At 51.4% G+C, this 19,539-nt stretch overlaps 1 protein-coding gene across 11 annotated transcripts in view; it reads left to right on the plus strand.

The window, feature by feature from the left end:
* NCOR2 (nuclear receptor corepressor 2) overlaps positions 1-19,539 on the plus strand; it is a 225,651-nt gene that overhangs the window by 133,651 nt on the left and 72,461 nt on the right. For 4 of the 11 annotated variants that reach the window (XM_036392955.2, XM_036392947.2, XM_036392948.2 and 1 more), the window contains 4 exons: positions 8,009-8,075; positions 13,042-13,229; positions 14,698-14,794; positions 17,047-17,225. In XM_036392955.2, coding sequence (XP_036248848.1) covers positions 8,009-8,075; positions 13,042-13,229; positions 14,698-14,794; positions 17,047-17,225 — 531 coding nt within the window. The remainder of the gene's footprint in view (positions 1-8,008; positions 8,076-13,041; positions 13,230-14,697; positions 14,795-17,046; positions 17,226-19,539) is intronic. The other 7 variants (XM_036392958.2, XM_036392951.2, XM_036392960.2 and 4 more) reach the window with 3 other exon arrangements.

Consider the following 19,539-nt stretch of genomic DNA (forward strand, 5'->3'; position numbering starts at 1 on the left):
AATAGCGATAATTGTGATTATTGTTGGAAATTTAAATAGTCAAACCAGATCTGAAACTTTTTATCTGCCTTGAATGAACTGATGATTGCTCTGAGCTGCCTGCAGCGAGTCTATTTTGGTACCAGCTCGGTCAGCTGGTGATAATCATCTTTAATAATCTATTAACAAAAGTTAATAATCTCTTGCTTTTCAGCGGTATGTTAATTGATCCCGGGGGTTTATAAGGGAAGAGTTCCCGTACCTTTGCTCTAGCGGAGCATGGCAGGAGGTGGCAATGTTTAGGGGCTCTCTGTCCCCAAGGGCTGCAGGGAGGAGGGTTTGGTGATGTGACCCTGCTGCTCACTGCCAGGCCCTGCTCTGTTCCTGCTCCACCCAGAGCTTCCTGTGTCATCCCAGCAGTGCACTCCCTGCAGAACCTTCCAGCCCAGTGTCACCCCCAGCCCCTCAGTTCCCACAGGGCATAGGGTGTCCCTGTCAGTTCAGGGGGTCCCTGTCGCTTCTGGGGGTCCCTGTCAGTTCAGGGGGCTGATGAGTGATAACCCATCTTGTGTGGCCCCAGGATGTGCTCTGTGCATTGCTGGTCATGCTCACCCCCAGCTCTGATGGGCTGTGGAAGTCACCAGCTCTCGGGGATGCCTTGAGGGGCCCCACAGCCATCCCAGTGCAGGTGCTGAAGGTGGCAATTTCAAGCTGATCGCTAGTGTCGTCCTTGAAAGAACGAGTTAAAAGTAGATGCAGATACTTCACCCACTCTCCACTCCCCTGCCAATATTTGTGGGTTTGTGATCACATTTTCCTGTGATTTAAACCATTTCCTGTCCTGGGTTGCTGCCTGAAAGACAGGCACAAACAAGAGGGAACTGACTGCGCAGGTCAGGAGTAAAACTGTTGGTGAGAGGTGAAGCCCCATCAAACCAGGCAGCAGGGCAGATCTTCCTTCCATCCCTGCCTCTGCAGGGTTATCCCTACCCCAGACAGTGACTATCCCTACGTGGCTGTAGCTGTGGCAGGGTCAGACCAAGGAGAGGTTGGAACAGGCAGGCTTGGGGTTAATGTTCGCTGTGATTAATGCTGCAAAAATACGGGAAGGAAACCACACATTTTAATGAAAAGCCTCCGTCTCCTCCTTCCAGAAACCTGGCAATTAGCTGCCTTCAGCTGGTTATTGATGCCAGCCGAGCACAGTCACAGATCTGGGTCAGTGAAAGGCCCCTGAGCAATCTGGGCTCCAGATGTTGGCTGGTTTTGGCTGTGGGTCTGTCTTGGAGGTCCTTGGGTCTGGTCTGCACTTTGCTACTTGTTGGTGGACAGGCAGAGAAATCTGTGTGTCTTTTCTCCCATCTCCCTGTCCGTGCTGCACCTTAAAGGACATTTTGATGCTTGGGAGGCAGATAGAAAATCAAGATTTTGGTGATTCTTCCAAACAAATGATTTAGGATTCTTTGACCAAGAGCAAAAGATATCAGACTCCTCTGTTTTGACTGAGTTATGCTTGGATGTTCACATCTGATCTACAATTTTTCCACAAGCTGAATTTGAAGATATTTTTTGTCTTTTCCTTGTTCTTATATGTTGTGCCTTTCTGCTCCAGAAGAGCAGCTTCTGCTCCATAGCCTGGAGGAGGCTGTTTCCATAGAGGATGGAGTAAATCCTCAGGGTGCTGGGAGATACCAGCCAGATGCATTAGAACATCAGGACAGCTGCCAGGACACCACAGGTTATATTCTGCCAAGGTGTAATTGGATGCAGATTCTCCAGAACAGCTTCGCCCTATGCAGATTTAACCATGATGAAAAAGCCTTTTGGCAGATTGCTGGAAAATCATCTGGGTTGTGATTCTGTCCACAAATCCTCACTGCATCCTGGCTGTGTTGAACTGCCCCTATGTGAAGCTGGTTTGGAGCCTCATGGGCACAAAATGGCCAGGCTGTTATTGTCACAAATACCTTTTATAGCTTTTTTTTTTGTTTGCTTTGTTTTTAAACGCTTCTTAGTGTGAATTTTTTATTCTCAGTTGAATGTTTGCAAGTGTCAGTGGGAAGGCATTTGAATATCAGAAAGCCAGGATTCCTCGATTTCTCCACAGCTATACTCTGTGCCTTGCAACACTCATTTAATTCTCCCTTCTTGTTTGCTTTGCTTTTCAGCTGGGATGAGTCACGTATGCTAATAGAGCTGGCTGGGGACTTACCAGGAGAATTTCTACTCTTACTGAAATGTTACCGGTCTCTTATATTCATGGAGTTTTATGGCCTGTCTCCTATTCAGTACAGTTAAAATTAATTTCATGCCCCAGTTCATTCCAGTGTTTGCAGCTTCAAAAGCTTTTAAGTCCTATTTAGCTGCCTGGCTGTGCTCTGTTCCTCGCCTGCGCGGTCCCTTTGGTTCACCTGTGAGTGCAGGCTTCGAGCAAACATGGTTAATTTTGTATGCTACATCTGCTGTGGGATCCAAGGCACCCTTGAGTGGTTTGTTCCAAAGCCTTGACCTACCTTTGATGGGACCGTGTCCTTTCTGTTTTCAATTCCTGCATTGTTGGAGAGAAGGGCTCTGCCACCCCCTCATGAAGAAAGAGGAGGGCAAGATGGCATTTAGTGCCCTCATTTCATAGGGATGGGGTGAGCTTTGCCCCTGTGGCTGGTTTTTCAAGGTGAGAATTTTTTGGCTTTGCAGCAGACTGAAAAGTTTATCCAAGATTCATCACAGCCCTGAGCACAGCTGGAAACCACTCGAGTGATTCTGCATCAGTTGAGAAGGCTACAAAAGACCCTTTTTCTACATCTTGATGAAATACAACAAATGCAGAATATGTTGGTGCACCAGTGAAGCGCCAGCGCCTCTGGTCAAGGTCTTTATTTCAGGGCTTTGCCAGCTGGTTTGTACAAGGATGAGAGCTGCCCTTCCCACCCTGCCACTGCAGTGACTCTGCGCATTCCCCAGGCTCAGGCTCCAAAGATATTAACCTTCTTTCCTCCAAGCGTTTGAAAAATGACAAGATGTTGTTCACATGAGCAGGATCAATTACCTGCTGTCTGTCTGAAGAGATATTCTCCAAGGGGGCCTTCCTCTCTAGGCAGGAGATTCCTGCTCGGTCAGCCATGAAAAACACCCGGCAGGACTCTCCTCCTCCTTCCCCAAAGCAGTCATCTTGCCATCATATTCTGTGAGACTTGTATCTGACAGCAAAATGTGAGCTTCCCTGAGCCTTGAAAAAGCAGACAAAAAGCAAAGGGAATAGCCCAGAGTAAGTGCATGCAAGGTGCTGTTCACAGGATTTGCTTTAAGCCTCCCCTTCAAGAACTTTTCCTTGCTTTACACTGAAATTCAGGAATGCTGGGGTGAAACCAGGCTGTGTCCCCTCAAGACGCTTCGAGAGGTGTTGGAGAACCTCTCTGAATGTACAGTTAAAACAGATGGAGAGCTTGTTGTGATTTGGGTTTTCTCACGTGCCCAGATCCAGCAGCAGCAGAGCTGAGTGCACTGTTAATATTTGCACATCTGGGTTCCTGTCTGCAGCTGAGAGCTTCTTGGGGAGAGGGCAGGAAACCTGCCTCTGCAGAATCAAAATCTGAAGTCAGGATTTTCACAGAGGTTTCAGGGCTTCTGAATCTCTTTTTGTTTTCTAAGTGCCCCCCCAAAAGAGCAGAACAGCTGTCTTCTGAAAATCTCAAACTGTGGCTTTCCAAATCACTTTTCACATTGGGAAATTTAAGTCATCTTTTCATTACTTGCTGTTTAGGGGATTTAGTAGCACTGGATTGCCTCTAAATTCATAGTTGAAGCCTGACATGTAACACAAATGTTCTTTCAAACCCTGTCATTACTAATGCATTCTCTTTAGGTCTTTTTATTAGTGCTTGTAGACATTTTCCTCATTAGAAATTCACCTAGCAGCTCCCTGCTCATCCCATTCAAGGTTTCTCATCTCTTTTATTCTCTATTGGCATGCACCAAGGCAGCAGATTACCTAGTGATGAATTACTAAATGATGGAGACACACACTGCTACCTTCTGCTTCTTCCTCTTGCCAGTAAAAAGCCAATACTGGTTTGGGGGGGGAGTAACTTGCAACACTTGGGCTTGTGTTGTCAGTTTGGGCTTCAGGGCATGGCAAAGGTGTTTCTGGGCACCAGCAGCCTCCTGGTACATCCAGAGTTACAAACCTCTGCCACTTCCCCCTCAGAGGCACTCACTGATGGTGCTGGGGGTTTCATCCATCCCAGTGCCCAAGGGCTCTGGGGTAAATAACTAAAGATCTGCTTTGCTTTTCTTCCCCAGAAAGTGTTTCTAAATATTGCAAGGAGCTGCTCTGAACAGCTGGCTTTCCAGAAGCATGCCCTGCCTTGGGGTTAGTGGGTTACAGTGTGTTAGCAGCTGGAGCTGTGTGCTGCAGCCATTTCAGAGCAAGCAGGGAATGAGTGCAGTGAGCTGTGAGCAGGGTGAGCTGCTCCCTGCCCTCGCTGTGGGAGTTCTGTGCCTGCAGGGAGCCAGTGACTGCCCTGAGCTGCAGCTGGGGATCCTGGCACCAGCCCTGCACACGAGCAGGCGTGGCAGAGGGGAGGACAGAGCTGTTTGGGTCTCCACTGCCTCTAGGAGAGTGTTCTAGCTGTGCTCCTCAGGTCTCCTGGTTTGGAGATCTCTCATCTCCCTGTGCTTTGTTTGGCTGGAGCTTCCTCGGTTTCCTACCCTTGCCTGTGTGATCCACCTTGCTGTACAATGGCTTTGCCAGCTGCTCGCTGCCTCCTTCCCATCACTCTTTGAGTTTTGTCCCTACTTTGTTTGCTCTGGCTGATGAAAGACGTTCCTGTGTAATTAAATACCCCTGATTAGCTTTGCTCAAATAGCAAACTTCCTTTCATCTCGTCTCGCACCAGTTGAAGGTCTCCCCAGGCTTGGCCAGGTGTGCTGCCGTGCATCAGCTCTTTGTGTCCTTTGGGAGCCTTCTCCAGGGCTTTGGCAGCTCCCCACGTGGGTACACAGCAGCCCTGACACGCATGCGTGCACCCACATCCTTTCAACATCAGCCCCAGGAAGGACCTGTGTGGACCTGGGCCAGGTGGCTCAAAAGTCAGAGGTTCAGGTTCTCTCCTTGACTGGCTCCATTGTGAGACATGAAACAAAAGCAGCCTTGGGCCAAGCCAGTGAAGGTGGAAGCAGCTGCCTGCCCCAGGGCTGGCTTTGCTGTGCTGGCAGTGGGAGATGGGTTTCACCTGGCAGTTTGGGGGCTGGCTCTGAGAGCTGTGCTCCTCTGTGGGGCTCACCAGTCAGTGGGGCAGGGGGGAGAGGATGAGCTCTGCAGCACAGGGAGGTCAGGAGTGGAGATGGGATCCATCCACAGATGAATTGTTGACCACAAGGATGGGTATGTGCCATCTGGCAGCCTCTGAACACCAGCTCACCAGAAGCTGGGGGGTTCTGTGTCTGTCCCAGCCTGCCCATTCCTTAGGGACACTGCTGAGGATAAGGCAGGGAGCTCACACGTCCTCCCCACCCGGTGTGGTGTGACAGGCCAGCCCAGCAATACTTTCAACTGCCCACAAGAGTCACTGTTGCTTTATCTAAGGAGCACCCATTCCTCCTGCCTGGGAGCTGCCTGATTTCTTCACCCCTGTGCAGTTCAAGTCTCCATCCTTGATGCTTTCCCCAGCAAACCGCAGGACTCGGGCAGGGGAGGAGGAGAAGGGAGGAGGGCTGGCACCTTGCAGGAGCAGCCCTTGCCCTGTGCCACTCCTCAGTGGTTGTTTCCATGCCCAGCTCCCAGCAGACAGCCCTCACCTTCCTTGCCTGTGCACAGCAGTCATGCTGGGCTGGCTGATTTGCCCAGGGAGCACAGCCTGTGCTTGGGAGACACATGGCCCGAATTAACCTCGCTGCAAATGGTTTCTAAGTAACAGCAGTACGTGTAGCAAGATAAACTGTGAAGCCTATTTATATTTACCAAGATTGTATTAACCTTTGAAAGGTTGACCTTATGCAAAAACAAAACAAAACAAAAAGATAAAGTGGCAAAAACATTCAGGGCATGAGGGGGTTTGTTGTTGTTGTAATCCTTTCACTCTTTGATTACTTCAGCCTTGGTGGTGGTAAACATACACTGGCTTTCAAGGCATTTCTGATTTTTGCAGCTGCAGAGCCATTAAGCCTTTGCCTGTATTCGCACTTTCAAGGTCAGCCATGATGCACAACTCAAGGCAACCCATCAGCTGCGTAAGAGCTGCTGATTTCCTGCATTTGCTCTCCTGTTTTCTAAGAACTTGTGCAGCAGATCCAGCAGGAGCAGCAGCGTGTCAGAACCCCAGGATGCCCCTGGATGTCACCCATGGGGAGGGCAGGGCTTGATTTAGCTGGGCTGGCCCCAAGGGACAATCCAGGACCCATCTCACACAGGATCATCATTAGCACTACCCCAAAGGTTCCCTTGTGCTGGAGCTTCCATTAGGATCAGGAATAAACAAACAAACAGGAATGTGTTTGTCGGGCACAGTGAGCCTCGCAAAGAGCTGAACCTTGGAAGGAAATCTGTCTGGCTGGGTCTCTGTGGGAGGGTTTGCTGCCCTCTGAGGCACCACACGGTGCTGGGGAAATGGAGGAGAGCTCACAGTGTGTGATGTGAAGGGATGCAGGAGCGTGTGGGGAGCTGGGGCTGGCAGTGCTGGAGGGAGCTGTGGTTCCCAGGGCAGCCCTTGCTGTGGGCTCACTGTCATTCCTGTGAGTGCCCATGCATGGTTCAGTGGTGTAGCAAGAAGAGAGTTTGAAAAGGGAAAAATGTCGATGCTTTCTGCAATGTTCTCCATTCCTAAACTTAGCCAGGACTGTCCCCAGTTCTCTCTAAGTGATCTGGGCTCTCTGCCCCTTCCCAAACAATCCTGTTTGCTGCTCATTATGCTGAGGGATTTACAAGGGCAGGAGGGTGGCTTTTCCCTTCCTGCTAGCCACACAGGAGGGGAATGAGGAAGCAGCAAGGGTGTCTCTTCATTCGGCTAAATCCCACAGAACATGCCTACATGAGACTGCCAAGCTCCTGATCAGTAATTACACACTGCAGCTCTGCCTTTAATCGGGATAAAAGACTTAAGGAAACTCCTTTGCCCCTGGTCTCTACCTTTTACCTAGAGATTTTATTGCTGTGAATATTAGCAACAGGAACAGCCACAGGAGCTCAGCTCTGGGGCTCATGCAGGCTCTGGGAGTTCCTGCAGCCTTTTCAGCACTGTTCTGCTCCTGTGCTACTTCTCTTTGAGCAGTTCTTTCATGCTGCCTTTAGAAAGTAGAAAGAAGAAGAAAGTGAGGGGATGTCTGGGCAGACACCGGGATGGTTGGGGTTGTGGTGGCCGGATTCCCCCTTGAGGTCCTAATTCTGCAAGTGGCTGAACTCTCCTGGCTGGTTGTTTGCAGCTCTGTCGGGCACAGCTCCAAGGAAGCAAGAGGTCAGGAGATAAGTGCTGCAAGCCCTGCAGGTGATCCTGCCTCCTTATCAGGGCCTCAGAGCCCTTGGGGGAACGCGTGTGCTCTGACATCCCCATCGCTGCTGGTCTGGGCACTGGGGTGCCCAGGGTGGTCTCTGCTCGGGGGTGCCACCTCCTGCCATGCAGAGCTTGGCCTGAGCCCCTCAGCTCCTGGGCACCCTCTGGGGTTCTGCAGAACAGTGTGAAATCATTGAAGGACCAGCCTGACCCATGGATAGATGCAGAGCTGAGTGTCTGCCCATGTGTGCTGCTGAGAACAGGGGGAAGGTTTGCAGTGGGACTTTATTGATTTAGTTCTCAACTTTAGTCCTGGTTTGCCCACAGATGTGGGTGAAGTTCCTGGTCTCAGAGGGTTTGTTGGTCTTTCTCTAAGCTGGCTCCAGGTCTGAGATAAGAGCATTTGCTGTTCTCAAGTTGATGCAATTCCAAGTTAAGGTGGAAACTGTGCTGCACACTCTTTTGGGAGTGGGGAGAGCCAGGCTGTGTATTTCAGCTGCCTCGTTAATCAGATCTCATCTTTTTTTTTTTTCCTCTCTTTACAGAAACCAGGCAATGCGGAAAAAGTTAATTTTATACTTTAAGAGGAGAAATCATGCGCGCAAACAGTGGGTAAGTGATTCCCTCAGACCTTATTTTCTATGTATAAAAGAGTGTAATTTATTATGTGAGAAAGAAAAGGATGATTTCCAGCAGAGAGGTGCTGGTACTCTGTACTTTGCCTGTTATATTACTGTGGAATCTCTCCTGCTTAAAATAACATGTGAAGGAGAGGTCCCAGAGCCTGCTGCAGGCAGCACCTCCCTCTGCATGTGCCTCCCACAGAGCAAACACTTGGGGATGGCTTAATCACAGCAGAGCCCATCACTGATCTCAGAAAGCGTATTCACAGCATAAATGTCTGGTTTGTGAGTAATTGAACCCTAAGAGAGGTGTGAAACAAGCTGACTCTGCTTCGGGTAAATGGTCTGAAGGCTGCTCTGCCTCCTTCCAGCTGACCACAGAGCAATGTTCTAGGAATTTGTGGCTTAAAAACAAAGTTCAAGCTCCGTGCCAGTTTGTTTCTAGGCAGCGTTGCCTGCAAGAGAGTTCCAGTGACCTTTAAGGACACAGGTCCTGGTTGGGTAAGGGGCAAGGCAGGGCTGATCATGAGGCTTCAAAGGCATTTGTTGCCAAGTCTGCAGTTCTTAGAGGAGAAAGTTCAAGTGGGTTTCACAGAATTTGTACATTTTTGGTGCTGACACTTGCAGTGGTTCCCAGCAGGAGCTGGAAGGCAAAGCCAGCACAGAAGGGGAAATGCCAGGAAAACCAGTGGCTCCCACCAGGCAGGTGCATTTTGCAGTGTCTTTCAGTGATGGGTGATTCAGCTCACAAGGCTTCACATTTCACAAGGAAAATGTAAATACTGTCTCCTGACTCGTGTTCTCTGTCCTGAGGCAGCTCAAGAACCAGTGTTAGTGTCTTGCATTGGCAATGGTGCAGGTTTTCTCAGCGTCTTTAGGGCTGCTTTTGGACAGAAGTGCCAAAACTGGGAGGAATTGTTGGAAAAATTCAAAATAACAAGCCTGGGAAGTGGTTTGAAGGCTGTACCTTTAATAGTACAATACATACATTTCTAAGGCAGATCTCACATTATTTTCTAATGTATTTTGAATAATTCTTTTCCTTCCTCGTGCTTTCTGTTTTCATGCTGTTTTCTACCAGTATTCCAAAAGCCACAGACCTTGCATTCCCAAAGAATGGTTGTGTCTCCCATTTGTGTCCAAATACGTGTTCACTTAGACTTGTTCATGATAAAGCTTCTACCAGGGCAAGAGGCTACGAGGCTTACAACTCCATCAGGATGTGGCATGGCAGTCGGATGATGCTCTGGGCACCTCCCCTCCTGCAGCTGAGGACTCTGCATGGTGGGAAGTGGGTCAATATTCCCTTCCTCAAAAAAGGGATTGCAAAGCACCACGTGATTTTGTTGGAAGCAGGAGGGAAGTGCCCAGGACCTGCTTTCTGGTGGAAATGGCTGGTTACTGTGCTAAACCTGGAGTGAGTTGCTCTGTGTGAATATCAAGGAGCTGGGGGAAAGGTTTAATTAGGCTGCAAGAGCACAGTTCCTAAAATACGACTTGCAGTAAAGTCGCCTGTCATGCAAAATAGGTGAATTTCTGCCAGCCAGTTTATTCAGTGTCCTTGAAAGGGGATTTTTCAGTTTAGGGAAGCATTTTGCCTATTCTACAAAATAGGCAACATACGGTTGCTGAATTTGCAAAGTGAATACATTTGCTGATTCTGTTTGCAAAATGGGTATGCTTAGCTATTTTTCTGCCTATTTTGTAGCAGACCCTATTTTTAGCAAAGCCCATCCACATGCCAGTGTTTCTTTCTGGCTCTTTTACTTTCTGGGGCATTGTTGCTGCCTGGGGCTGGCTGGAGCAGGGTCAGAGCAGGGTCCAGCCCCGAGAGCCCCATCCCAGAGGATCCACAGGGCTTCCTCCTGCCTGCACTGAGGTCAGCACAGCAGAAGACATTTAATTGCCACCAGGGTGATGATGCAGAGGAGGGAATGGTGAAGGGAGCTGTTCTGGGTGGGAGAGGTTTGTCTCCATCAGCCAAGGGAAGAAAACCACGGGGCTTGCAGAGGAATTGGACTGGCTCCTCCTGTCACCTTCGCTCTTCTCCTCCCTCCAGAGAGCTGCTCTGTTCCCTGGAGCTGTGGGAGGGCTGGGGCTTGGCACAGCCCACGAGCTGCCTTCAGCTACTACGGCAGCGTTACTATCCATCCATTTTTAGATCCCTGTCAGGTCCCGTTGGGCTCGCTGTCACTTACTGGTGTGATGGAGAGGGGAGCAGAGGGGGCAGCCCTGCCAAAAGCCAGCACAGATGGTTGCTCAGGAGTGGACATGCTTGCTTAGAGCTGCTCAGAGGAAGCACAGAGAAGGAATAGATGCTTCTGTTCCTGAAGTGCCTGACCAGGAGCTTCTCCTAGTGGTGGAGCTGTGATGATCTGAGGAGTTTGCAGGGCTGTAGGATGTCTGTAATCTTGGCTTTTGAAGGATGCAGGAGATTGCAGGGAGCAATCTCTGTCCCAGCTGGAGCAAAAAAGCACTGGATGGGGATGCTGCAGCCCAGCCCAGCTGAAGTTGGGAGTTCAGGAAATGCTCAGCCAGTCATTGTGAAGCCATAGTCTGGAGGGCAGAGCTGTGCCAGGGGGAAGCTTTGGTACTGCTGCCCTGCTGCCAGGGTGTGAGCTCCTGGGGGATCAGCAGCGTGACATTGATGTTGCTTTTTCCATCTTCAAATGCCAGTTCCTTAGAAGAGGAATTCTGGATAAAGCTTTTGTCGAGTTGTTCCAAGGAGTGGAAGAAAAGGAGGAAAAAGAGCCGCCCTGCTGGCTGTGAAGCAGCCAGGGCCGTGCCAGGTGGCTCTGCTGGGGTGGTGGCAATGTGGGACCCAGCACTGGCTCATTCCCACGGGGAATGACAAACCTTTCAAAGCCTCAAGGCTTGTCACCAGCCCGAGCCCTCGTGCTGGGCTCTCTCCCGGCCGTGCCTCGGGCTGGCAGCACCGGGCACCAGCTTCACAAACTTCATGGGGTATTTTTAGCTTCTTCCCAAATGTGATGCTCTGAAAGCAGGAGGATGTAGCAGATTTGCTGGCAGGGTGGGAGCTCTCGTTTTCAGGGGGCTGATGGCATTGCTTTGGGAGAGGTGAAAAGCAGCAGCTGTGATTCTGCCAAGCTGCCGCAGGCTGTTGGTGTTACCTGTAGCTCCTCGCCCAAAGTGTGAGATACCCCATGTGGGCTTTCAGGGCATTTTAATTTCTGTTCTCCTTCCTTGTTTTTATCTTGTGGCTGTTTCCTTCAGCTCCTGATGGAACCTCAGCACCTCCTGTGCATCCATGCAGGGCAGGACAGTCTCTGGCTCCAGGCACACAAGTGGGAATTGATTTATTTGCAGCGGAAAGTGTTAATCTGGCTCAGCTCTGGGGCTTGAGGTGCTCACCTCACATTATTGTTGAGGTGCCTCCAAAAGGCCAAGGAGATCAAAGATGTGTTGCTGTTCTTGGATTATTGCCATGTGCCAGGATTGGTGTGACATGGGCTGCAGATTGCTGTGCATTTCCCCTGGTTTGGGGTTTTTTTACCTCTCCTAATCTTTCTTTGTGGGCAAGAGCAAATGAGATGAGAAAAAAGTGCCTCTGGGAAATCCTGCAGCCTCAGACTTCTGGTCATAGGGTGGTGGTGGCAAGAGATGAGTTTATTTCTTTGAAATCTGGATTCCCTGTGTCTCTGTTGTAGTGCTGAGTGTGCTGGTGCTGAGCCACCCATTCTGGAAGGCGGTGTCAGGGTCAGGAGTGACCTGGGGCTTGCCATTAGAGCAACATCTGCTTTCACTTCCTGATTTGGGGCTTGGAAGGCATTTGTCAGACACAAACTGAAACCCTAAAACCCCTCTGGTCCCCCAGCTGCTCTCAGCTGAGGCTGGGCACTGCTGCCACTGTGGTGGCTCTCAGGGACCAGACAGGGATCTTCCCACCAGGGACCTTCCCTGTGTGTGGGTGTTCTCCTCCAGCAAGAGTGTGGCTGGAGGAGGGAGAAGAGATTTGGGGTGTAATGGGAGGAGACTCATTTGTGTTGCAAATCTTACTTCAGTGTTGTCAGGCTTGTCCCATAAACACCAGTCAGAAGTGCAGTGCTGGACCTGGTGGGTGTGCCATGAGGATGTCACCCAGGGGGTCGGGGTGTGGAAACCCTTTGCACTGCCATGTTTTGGCAGAGCCTGGGTTTGCTGTTGGTGGGGATGTGTTGGTCCTGTCACATGGGCCAAGAAAGAGGAGCAGCAGCAGGAAAAGTACTTTTGCTTTTTAGGACAGTGAAGGAGCTGAGTGTGTGGCCAGGCCACCACACTGTATGGCTGTGGGCCAGGGCTGGGTGCCTGGCTCTTGATTTTGGGGAGCCAGGCCCTTGCATGGAGCTGCCCCATGGTCCCAATCCCATCATCATTGCCAGCACAGAGTTGTGACTGCTGGAGCTGGTGTGTGTGGGTAGGAAGGGGTGCCTGGCCTTGGGCACCATGGCAAGCTCTCCCCAGCATGGTGAGCTGGTGGCTCCAAAATTATGGCCCTGCACACCCTGTTCACACAATGGAGACCAGCTCTCCTGCCCCCTGTGCCTCCTCCCAAGGCCATGTCTCAGTCCCTCCTTGCTCAGTGGCCTCAGGCAGGCACCTTGCTCTCTGCTGGGGTGTGGGCCTTTGGCTGCTGAACCAAGCACCTGTTGGGCCAGAGGATGCTCAGTGAGATGTGCAGATGTGAGGGGTAGGCCGAGCCACGCTGGGTAAGAGTCCTGCTGCCACCAAACACGTTGGGTCTGGAAGGAAAGAGCCTGAGGGTACCTGATGGCCTGTTTTGAGAATTCACCCTTGGGTTGGCCCCAGGCCCTGGAGCATGTCCATGTCCTAATAAATTGTATTTCTTTAAGCAACATGACTCACACTCAGCCTGAGCAGCCATCGAGGGCAAGGCCTGGAGGAGTTGCCCTTCCCAGGCACATCTCTGAGCTCCCTCTCTCCCTCTGCCCTTTCAGGAGCAGAAGTTTTGCCAGCGCTATGACCAGCTGATGGAGGCCTGGGAAAAGAAAGTGGAGCGCATCGAGAATAACCCGCGGCGGCGTGCCAAGGAGAGCAAAGTGCGGGAATACTATGAGAAGCAATTCCCGGAGATCCGCAAGCAACGCGAGCTGCAAGAGCGCATGCAGAGGTTAGAGGAGAAGCGGTAGGAAGGGGCTGAGCTGGTATCAGACAGCCTTTCTTTTCTCTTTGGGAATGGGTGTGGGCTTTGGTAGCGGGAGGAGCGGGCTGGGGTGGCTCTCGGTGCCTTTTCTCCCTCTCCAGTCAAAGGCAGAAGGCAGCAGACAGATGAGAGTCTTGCTGCTTTTTCCCCTGTTTCTATCTATGATGAACTCTTCCCAGTACAAAAGGATAGGAAAAGTGAGGCCAATACCACAAGCAAGCCTTTGCCTTAAGTAATGAAAACAACTAAATTACAAAAGCTATCACACCACACCACATCCAAGAAAAGGACCAGCTAGCGTGGCAGAGCTCGGAAAATGCAAACGGCTTGAGTCCTTTAACTCAAAGGTTCAAATCCTCTGCCTTGCTGGTTTTTCCCCAGGGTGGCTCAGTACAGAGCCAGAAGGAGCAACAAATGTCAGCAATGTGACTGCCTGTCTCACCTCTGCTGCTGATCTCCCAGCTGGCCACATCAGGGCCAGGGGTAGCTCCCCTGTGCTGGCCGGGACAGCCCTAATTCCTGCCTCATTGCTGTGCCCAGATTAAGATGTACAAAACTTGCAGGTGCATTTGGTCACGTTGATGATTTATTACATGCACATGCTTTGATGGGAGCAGAAACATCTGCAGAGGTTGTTGAAATGACCACAGACAATATGAAGGAAGCAAAATGTCTCACTGGAAGGGATGTCCCCTGTCTCTCCCACCCCCTGTCCATTTTCTTCATTGGAAGTGCAATTGAGGTCATGTTGTCTTCTGCCAGGAGAAGACTCGATTTCATGATCTCCACCCTTTTTGCTGAAAACTCCCTGTCCTTCCCATTTCAGCCCTGGCACCTTGCCTGGGGTCACCTGATACGCAGAAAACCCAAACCCTTCTGCCAACATCCCATCCTTGTGCCCCACTAACAACTGGGTGGGTCCAAACTTCCTAACTGATGGCTTTATTTTGTCTGAAAGAGAAAGGGAAAAATGGTACCGAGAAAAGCTTTAATTTTTTACCTGCTTAATAAGAAAAGCTGTAATTCCTTGGGTTGTATAGCTGTTACTGTAAGGGGAAAATGTCAGTGGATGGGTTTGATTTAAAACTTCCCATAGCATTTTGCAAACCAGATGTGGTGGCACAGTGCTAATGGCTCGGTGCTGACACCAACACCTTTGTGCCATTGCTGTGGTGGGGTGAGTAGGAGAAAATGTGGGGGAGAGCGTGGTTGGGCATGAAATGTCCTTGTGTTCTAGCAGTCCAGGAAGTTGACACAGGTAAGGAAAGTGGTTTTGATGCTCTTGACCTGCGAGCCCCAAACGCAGGTGCCTTTCCCACAGTGTGGGAGGGGGTGGCCTGGGGGGAACATTATGGGATATGGCTGTTATGGTGGTCAAATGTTCTCGAACGTGGTTTGCTGCTTATGAAGTGGAGCATCAGTGCCTGAGTGTGCCACTGCCCTTTCCCAGCAGGGTAGGACAGAGGGGCAGTGGCGGGCTCTCCATGTCAGCCGCGCGCAGCGAGCACGAGGTGTCCGAAATCATCGACGGCCTCTCGGAGCAAGAGGTGAGAGCAGCTTCCCCTTCCTCCTCCTCTTCACCCCTCACTCTGTCTTCTCTGAGGAAGCCAAGACAGGACTGCCAGGTCTCCACAGGTGAAGTCCTGTGCCAAATCCCACTAACCTTAGGTCCCACTGAGGTTGCCATGATCCCAAACACTTTCTGGATGAGATCCAAAGTCAGAGGTTTATTTAATACACATCAGCATTTTCCCAGCTATGTGAGAGATGTAATGGAGCTGTTCAGTGGTTCTGCCAGAGCAAAACATGGAGCAAAACATGGCCAGTAGGTTTGGTTTATCAGCATTTGGCTGTCTCTTAGGGGCCTGAAACCCCAGCGTGCTGCTCATCCTAGGTAGCACCCCACAAACACCTCCTGGCTGTGGTTTATCCTGGAAGTGAAGATGGGAAGGGGAAGGGGCAGGGAGCCAGCACCCAGGCTGCTGGGTGGAGGGGTTTTTCTGTTTCGTTTTGTTTTGAATGGGCTGTGTGACTTGACACAGGGGAATCCTATGGAATGAATGGTTTGTACATGAGCCAGTTGGCCCACATCTTCTGGGAGTGCTCCATTCATCTTGAAACATCCCTGTGACCTCGGCTTCGTTTGGATCTGGTTTCACAAGGGTTCCACTCTCTTGGCACGGAGGCGAGCTGCAGTGAATGGATCATGTTTGGGAGGGGAGAGCAGCCCTTGCCCAGCAATAGCTGGGATGTTTGCTGCCTGTGCACCACGGCTGATCCCTCTCTGGGATCCCAGGCACTTTGCTCTGAGCCAGTTAAGGTGACAGCGTGGAGGACATGGATCTTGGAAGCAGAGGGGAATTTCACAGCCCTGCAGAGGTGCTGGCCAAGAGGAGAGTTAGCTGATCCCCTCCATCCCCCTGCACAGTGTGCTGCTAAACTCCACCCCAACAGCCTCCTGCTGAGCCCCAAATCTGCTTTGCATGTCTCAGAGGAGACCTTAAGGAGCTTCCAGCTCTTCCACAGGGTCAGAAGGAGCAGGGAGGTGAGAGCTGGGGAGCATCTCTGGCAGCAGGGCCAGCTCTCTGCCCCAGCACATTGCTGGAGAGGAGGGGGGTCTGGCTGGTGGGGTGTAGTGGCAGCACTCAGCACCCTGAGGGGCACTGTGCCCTCAGCTCCCACCAGCATCCTCTCTGCTCTGCACAGGGGCTTCTCCTGTCACCAGGGGGAGTCTGCAGTTAGCCAGGTTGATGCTCCAGCTGAGAGCTGTTCCTCACCTCCCACCATGAGGAGGCATCTGGAGCAGCCAGTTTCTAAGCAGGAGGTGTCCTAGATCACGTGTTGAAATGTCCATATCTGTGCAGAGAGATGTGCTTGAGGAGGAGGAGGAGGTTGGGTCTGATCAGCACAGCAGGGAAGCAGAGCAGCACTGGGCAGGCTGGAGTCAGCAGCTTCTTGGAAGGGTTGTCCATGACTGTTCTCCCAGGAACCAGCATCTGGCTGTAAATTGAAACAGCAGCACTTGAGACCTGGCCTTCCTGGGTCAAGGGTTGGAGTTTGAGCAGTGACATCCCAGGTGACAGGGAGGACTCAGACTGATGGTGCAATTGAAAGGGGGTGGCCAGGGGATCACCAGCAGCTCAGCCAAAGGGACAGTCCTGGCATTTGAGCAGAACACAGCACAAATGAGACATCACATTGGCCTCTCTGTTGCAAATACTTAAGGAAACCAGTGTGCCCAGTCGGTCCTGTCCTGGTGTGCAGCTGGGTTAGGATGAACTTTGTGCTCCATAGGATGGAGTAGAGGCATCAGATTATGTCCCAGGGGTGTTGCAGTAAGGAATGACAGCCTCATTTCAGTGACACATGAAACCTCCTGGAGCAATTCCTGTGCAAGGGAAACATGATGTCTGCCTCTGCCCACCTTTTCAGGAAGCTTTGCAAAGCTGGCCCCCTTCCTCACAGTTGGAAGGGGGCTTTAGGAGGCTGGGAGGGGATCAGCATTCCCTGTGCCACCGCTACTTTGACTTGTTTCTCTCATGGTCAGGATTCACTTAAGTCAGACATTTCCACACAGGATCTTGAAGCCTTTTATTCCAAAATGAAAGATTGTTTCCTGGCTGACAGCGATAGCCTCTTTCAGCGTTTAATTTACAATTACTCCGGCAATAAAGCTGTCTAGTGCTTGCTTTTGAATTCTCCTGTTCGTCCTCCTGTCCTTTTCCTCTGGAACATCTGTCCCCTGCCGTCCCCGCGGGGCTGTGGTGCTGACCAACTGTTGTGTGTGCTTTCCCCAAAGAACCTGGAGAAGCAGATGCGCCAGCTCGCCGTCATCCCGCCCATGCTCTACGATGCCGACCAGCAGCGCATCAAATTCATCAACATGAACGGCCTCATGGATGACCCCATGAAGGTCTACAAGGACAGGCAGGTGATGAACATGTGGAGCGAGCAGGAGAAGGAAACCTTCCGGGAAAAGTGAGTGCAGCCCCCACAGCTGTGTCTGTGCAGCCCCGGGGAGTGGGGGTAGGATCCCTGCAGGAATATCCCAAGGGCTTGGCTGGTCCCCACAGACACATCCCAAATTGCTGTTGTTACCTTGAACCTGGTGATGCTTCTGCACAGAAACTTCAGGCCTTGCTCTGTGGTTGGGGGGGGGAAAGCTGCTGCTTGTGGCAGGATGAGAACAGGAAGTTTTTCACCTTTTGCACTCCCTATTGTATCAGCCAGTTTAAAGATAACACCAGGGAAACCCAACACTCCATACACACTGCCTTTCTGGATTTTCATGCTGTCCTTTGGGCACTGTGTGTCCAGGGGATTTTTGGGGCTGTCAGCATCCAAGCCCCTTATGTAGACCCCCTCAGGCTGCAGCTTCCAGCTGGTGCTCTCCCTCAGTGCTCCATCCTGCTGTCTGCAGGATTTGCCACCGGCTGCTGTTTCCATGGATGCGTTCCCACATCACACACGTGCAGACTCTGGCTGTGGTGCTTTCTCCTGTTTGCAAGCAGTGCCTGAGAACAGCTTGGCTCTATCAAGTGAGATCACTTGGGGAGTCACTGATTCCTTCCCTGGGTGCCACTGTGCTGTCAGCCAAGATATGGGGGCTCAGCTTGGTCTCACATCCAGATTCCCCTGTATCCCATAGCCCAGTGGGGACCCAGGTTTGTCTGCATGGAGGACTGGAGTCTCCTTGGTGGCCCCCAGTGCGCTGTGAAAACAGAGCTGGAGTTCAGTTTCCAGTGGGATGAGCTCTGCTGGAGCTCCCTGCTGTGGACCTGAGGGACATGGAGGTGCATGGATGCACCAGGACCACATTGTCCTGAGCAGCAGCACCACTTACTCTGGCCTCTGGACAACCAGGGGATGGCTCCAGGGATTTCCAGCCATGCTGGAAGCCTCTCTGTGTCCGGGATCCCTCCTCCTCCCTGCTCGTCAGGACTCCTGTTTGCAGCTGAAATAATTAATTGCCAAGATGGACCGAAAAAGAACAAAACAAGCAAACCGGCTCCAAGCCTTTGATAGAGGAGAATCCTCATTGCTAATTAGCCTTAAAATGTGCCACTCCAAACAGCCAGGCTTGCCACAAATGACGCAAAGGCTAATTACTTGGTCTCTAATGGCAGGGCTGTGCCTGTCTAATGGGGCTGGAGGAATCCACACCCACTGTGTGCATCCTGCAGTGCACGGTGCATTCTGTGTCATCACTGGGGGTGATGCAGAGCTTGAGGCAGAAATACAGCAGGGTTTCAGGGCTCTCACAAAGCTCATTTGGAGAGATTGGTACTCAGGAGCTGTAAGGAGGGTGTAGGGAGCCCTGCCCCAGCTCTCCCCCAGCCTGGCGTGCTGGTAAGCCCAGCTGCCTGCTGTGCTGCAGCTTCTGGCCTGGGTTTTTAAGGTGAACTGGAGTTGTGTCATCCGTGATCGTGACCTCGAGCTGGCCTCCTCCTGAGACCAGGAAAACTTGGTTCAACCTTTTGTTCAGCCCAGTTGGCAGGGCTCTTGGAGTAAACAGGCAGGCACTGCAAGGCTGACAAGCTCCAGGTCTGAACTATTTTAGCTGTCAGAACATAACCATGAGGAAGAACCTGATTTGATTTGCTTCTGGGCAGGATTTCAGGTCTCTGCTGAGAGCCCATTGCTGGACTACTCCCAGGGAAGCTGTGGTTTGCTGGTGAAGGAGCAGGGTGCTGCTCAGGCATTGAGGCTGTGTTGTGCTGGGCAGTGTGAGAATGCAGCATCCATCTCTCATTATGGCCTGGCCCATGAAAAGGAGTGGATTGTTATCTGCATTGCCCCAGCAGTGTGTTAGCATCATTGAAAACCCCATCCTGTGGTCAGCCCTGGGTTTGTGCTGTGTGCAGAGTGAGGAGCCAGCTCTGGCTCTGTGCCCTCACCCCAGGTTGTCTGAGCAGCCTGTCTGGTTTGCTTTCTTCCTTTTTTTTTTTTTTCTTTGTCCCCCCTAGCATTTCTGGTTTCTTTTTTGTTCTGGTAACCAGTTATGGTGACAGGGATCTTGCGGTGCCACGCAAACCATATGGGAGTTGTGCATCAATGTGGGTGACAACACCCATGTCCTGCTGCCATGGCTGGAGTTGGCCAGGCCCTCCCTGAGTTCAGCTCAGTGCCTTGACTCCACTGGGACAGAGCAGCAAAAGCAGGGGAGCGCTGTGCCAGTTGCCCCAGGGGAGGCACTGGCAGGGCTGGAGACATGAGCTCCTCACCATGTCCTGCCCATGTTCCACCCACACTGCAGCTCTCCCACCTTTTGCCTTGATCCATTTCCCCAGGG

The sequence above is a fragment of the Molothrus ater genome, chromosome 18, assembly GCF_012460135.2.
Source record: "Molothrus ater isolate BHLD 08-10-18 breed brown headed cowbird chromosome 18, BPBGC_Mater_1.1, whole genome shotgun sequence".
In the NCBI taxonomy this organism is placed as follows: domain Eukaryota; kingdom Metazoa; phylum Chordata; class Aves; order Passeriformes; family Icteridae; genus Molothrus; species Molothrus ater.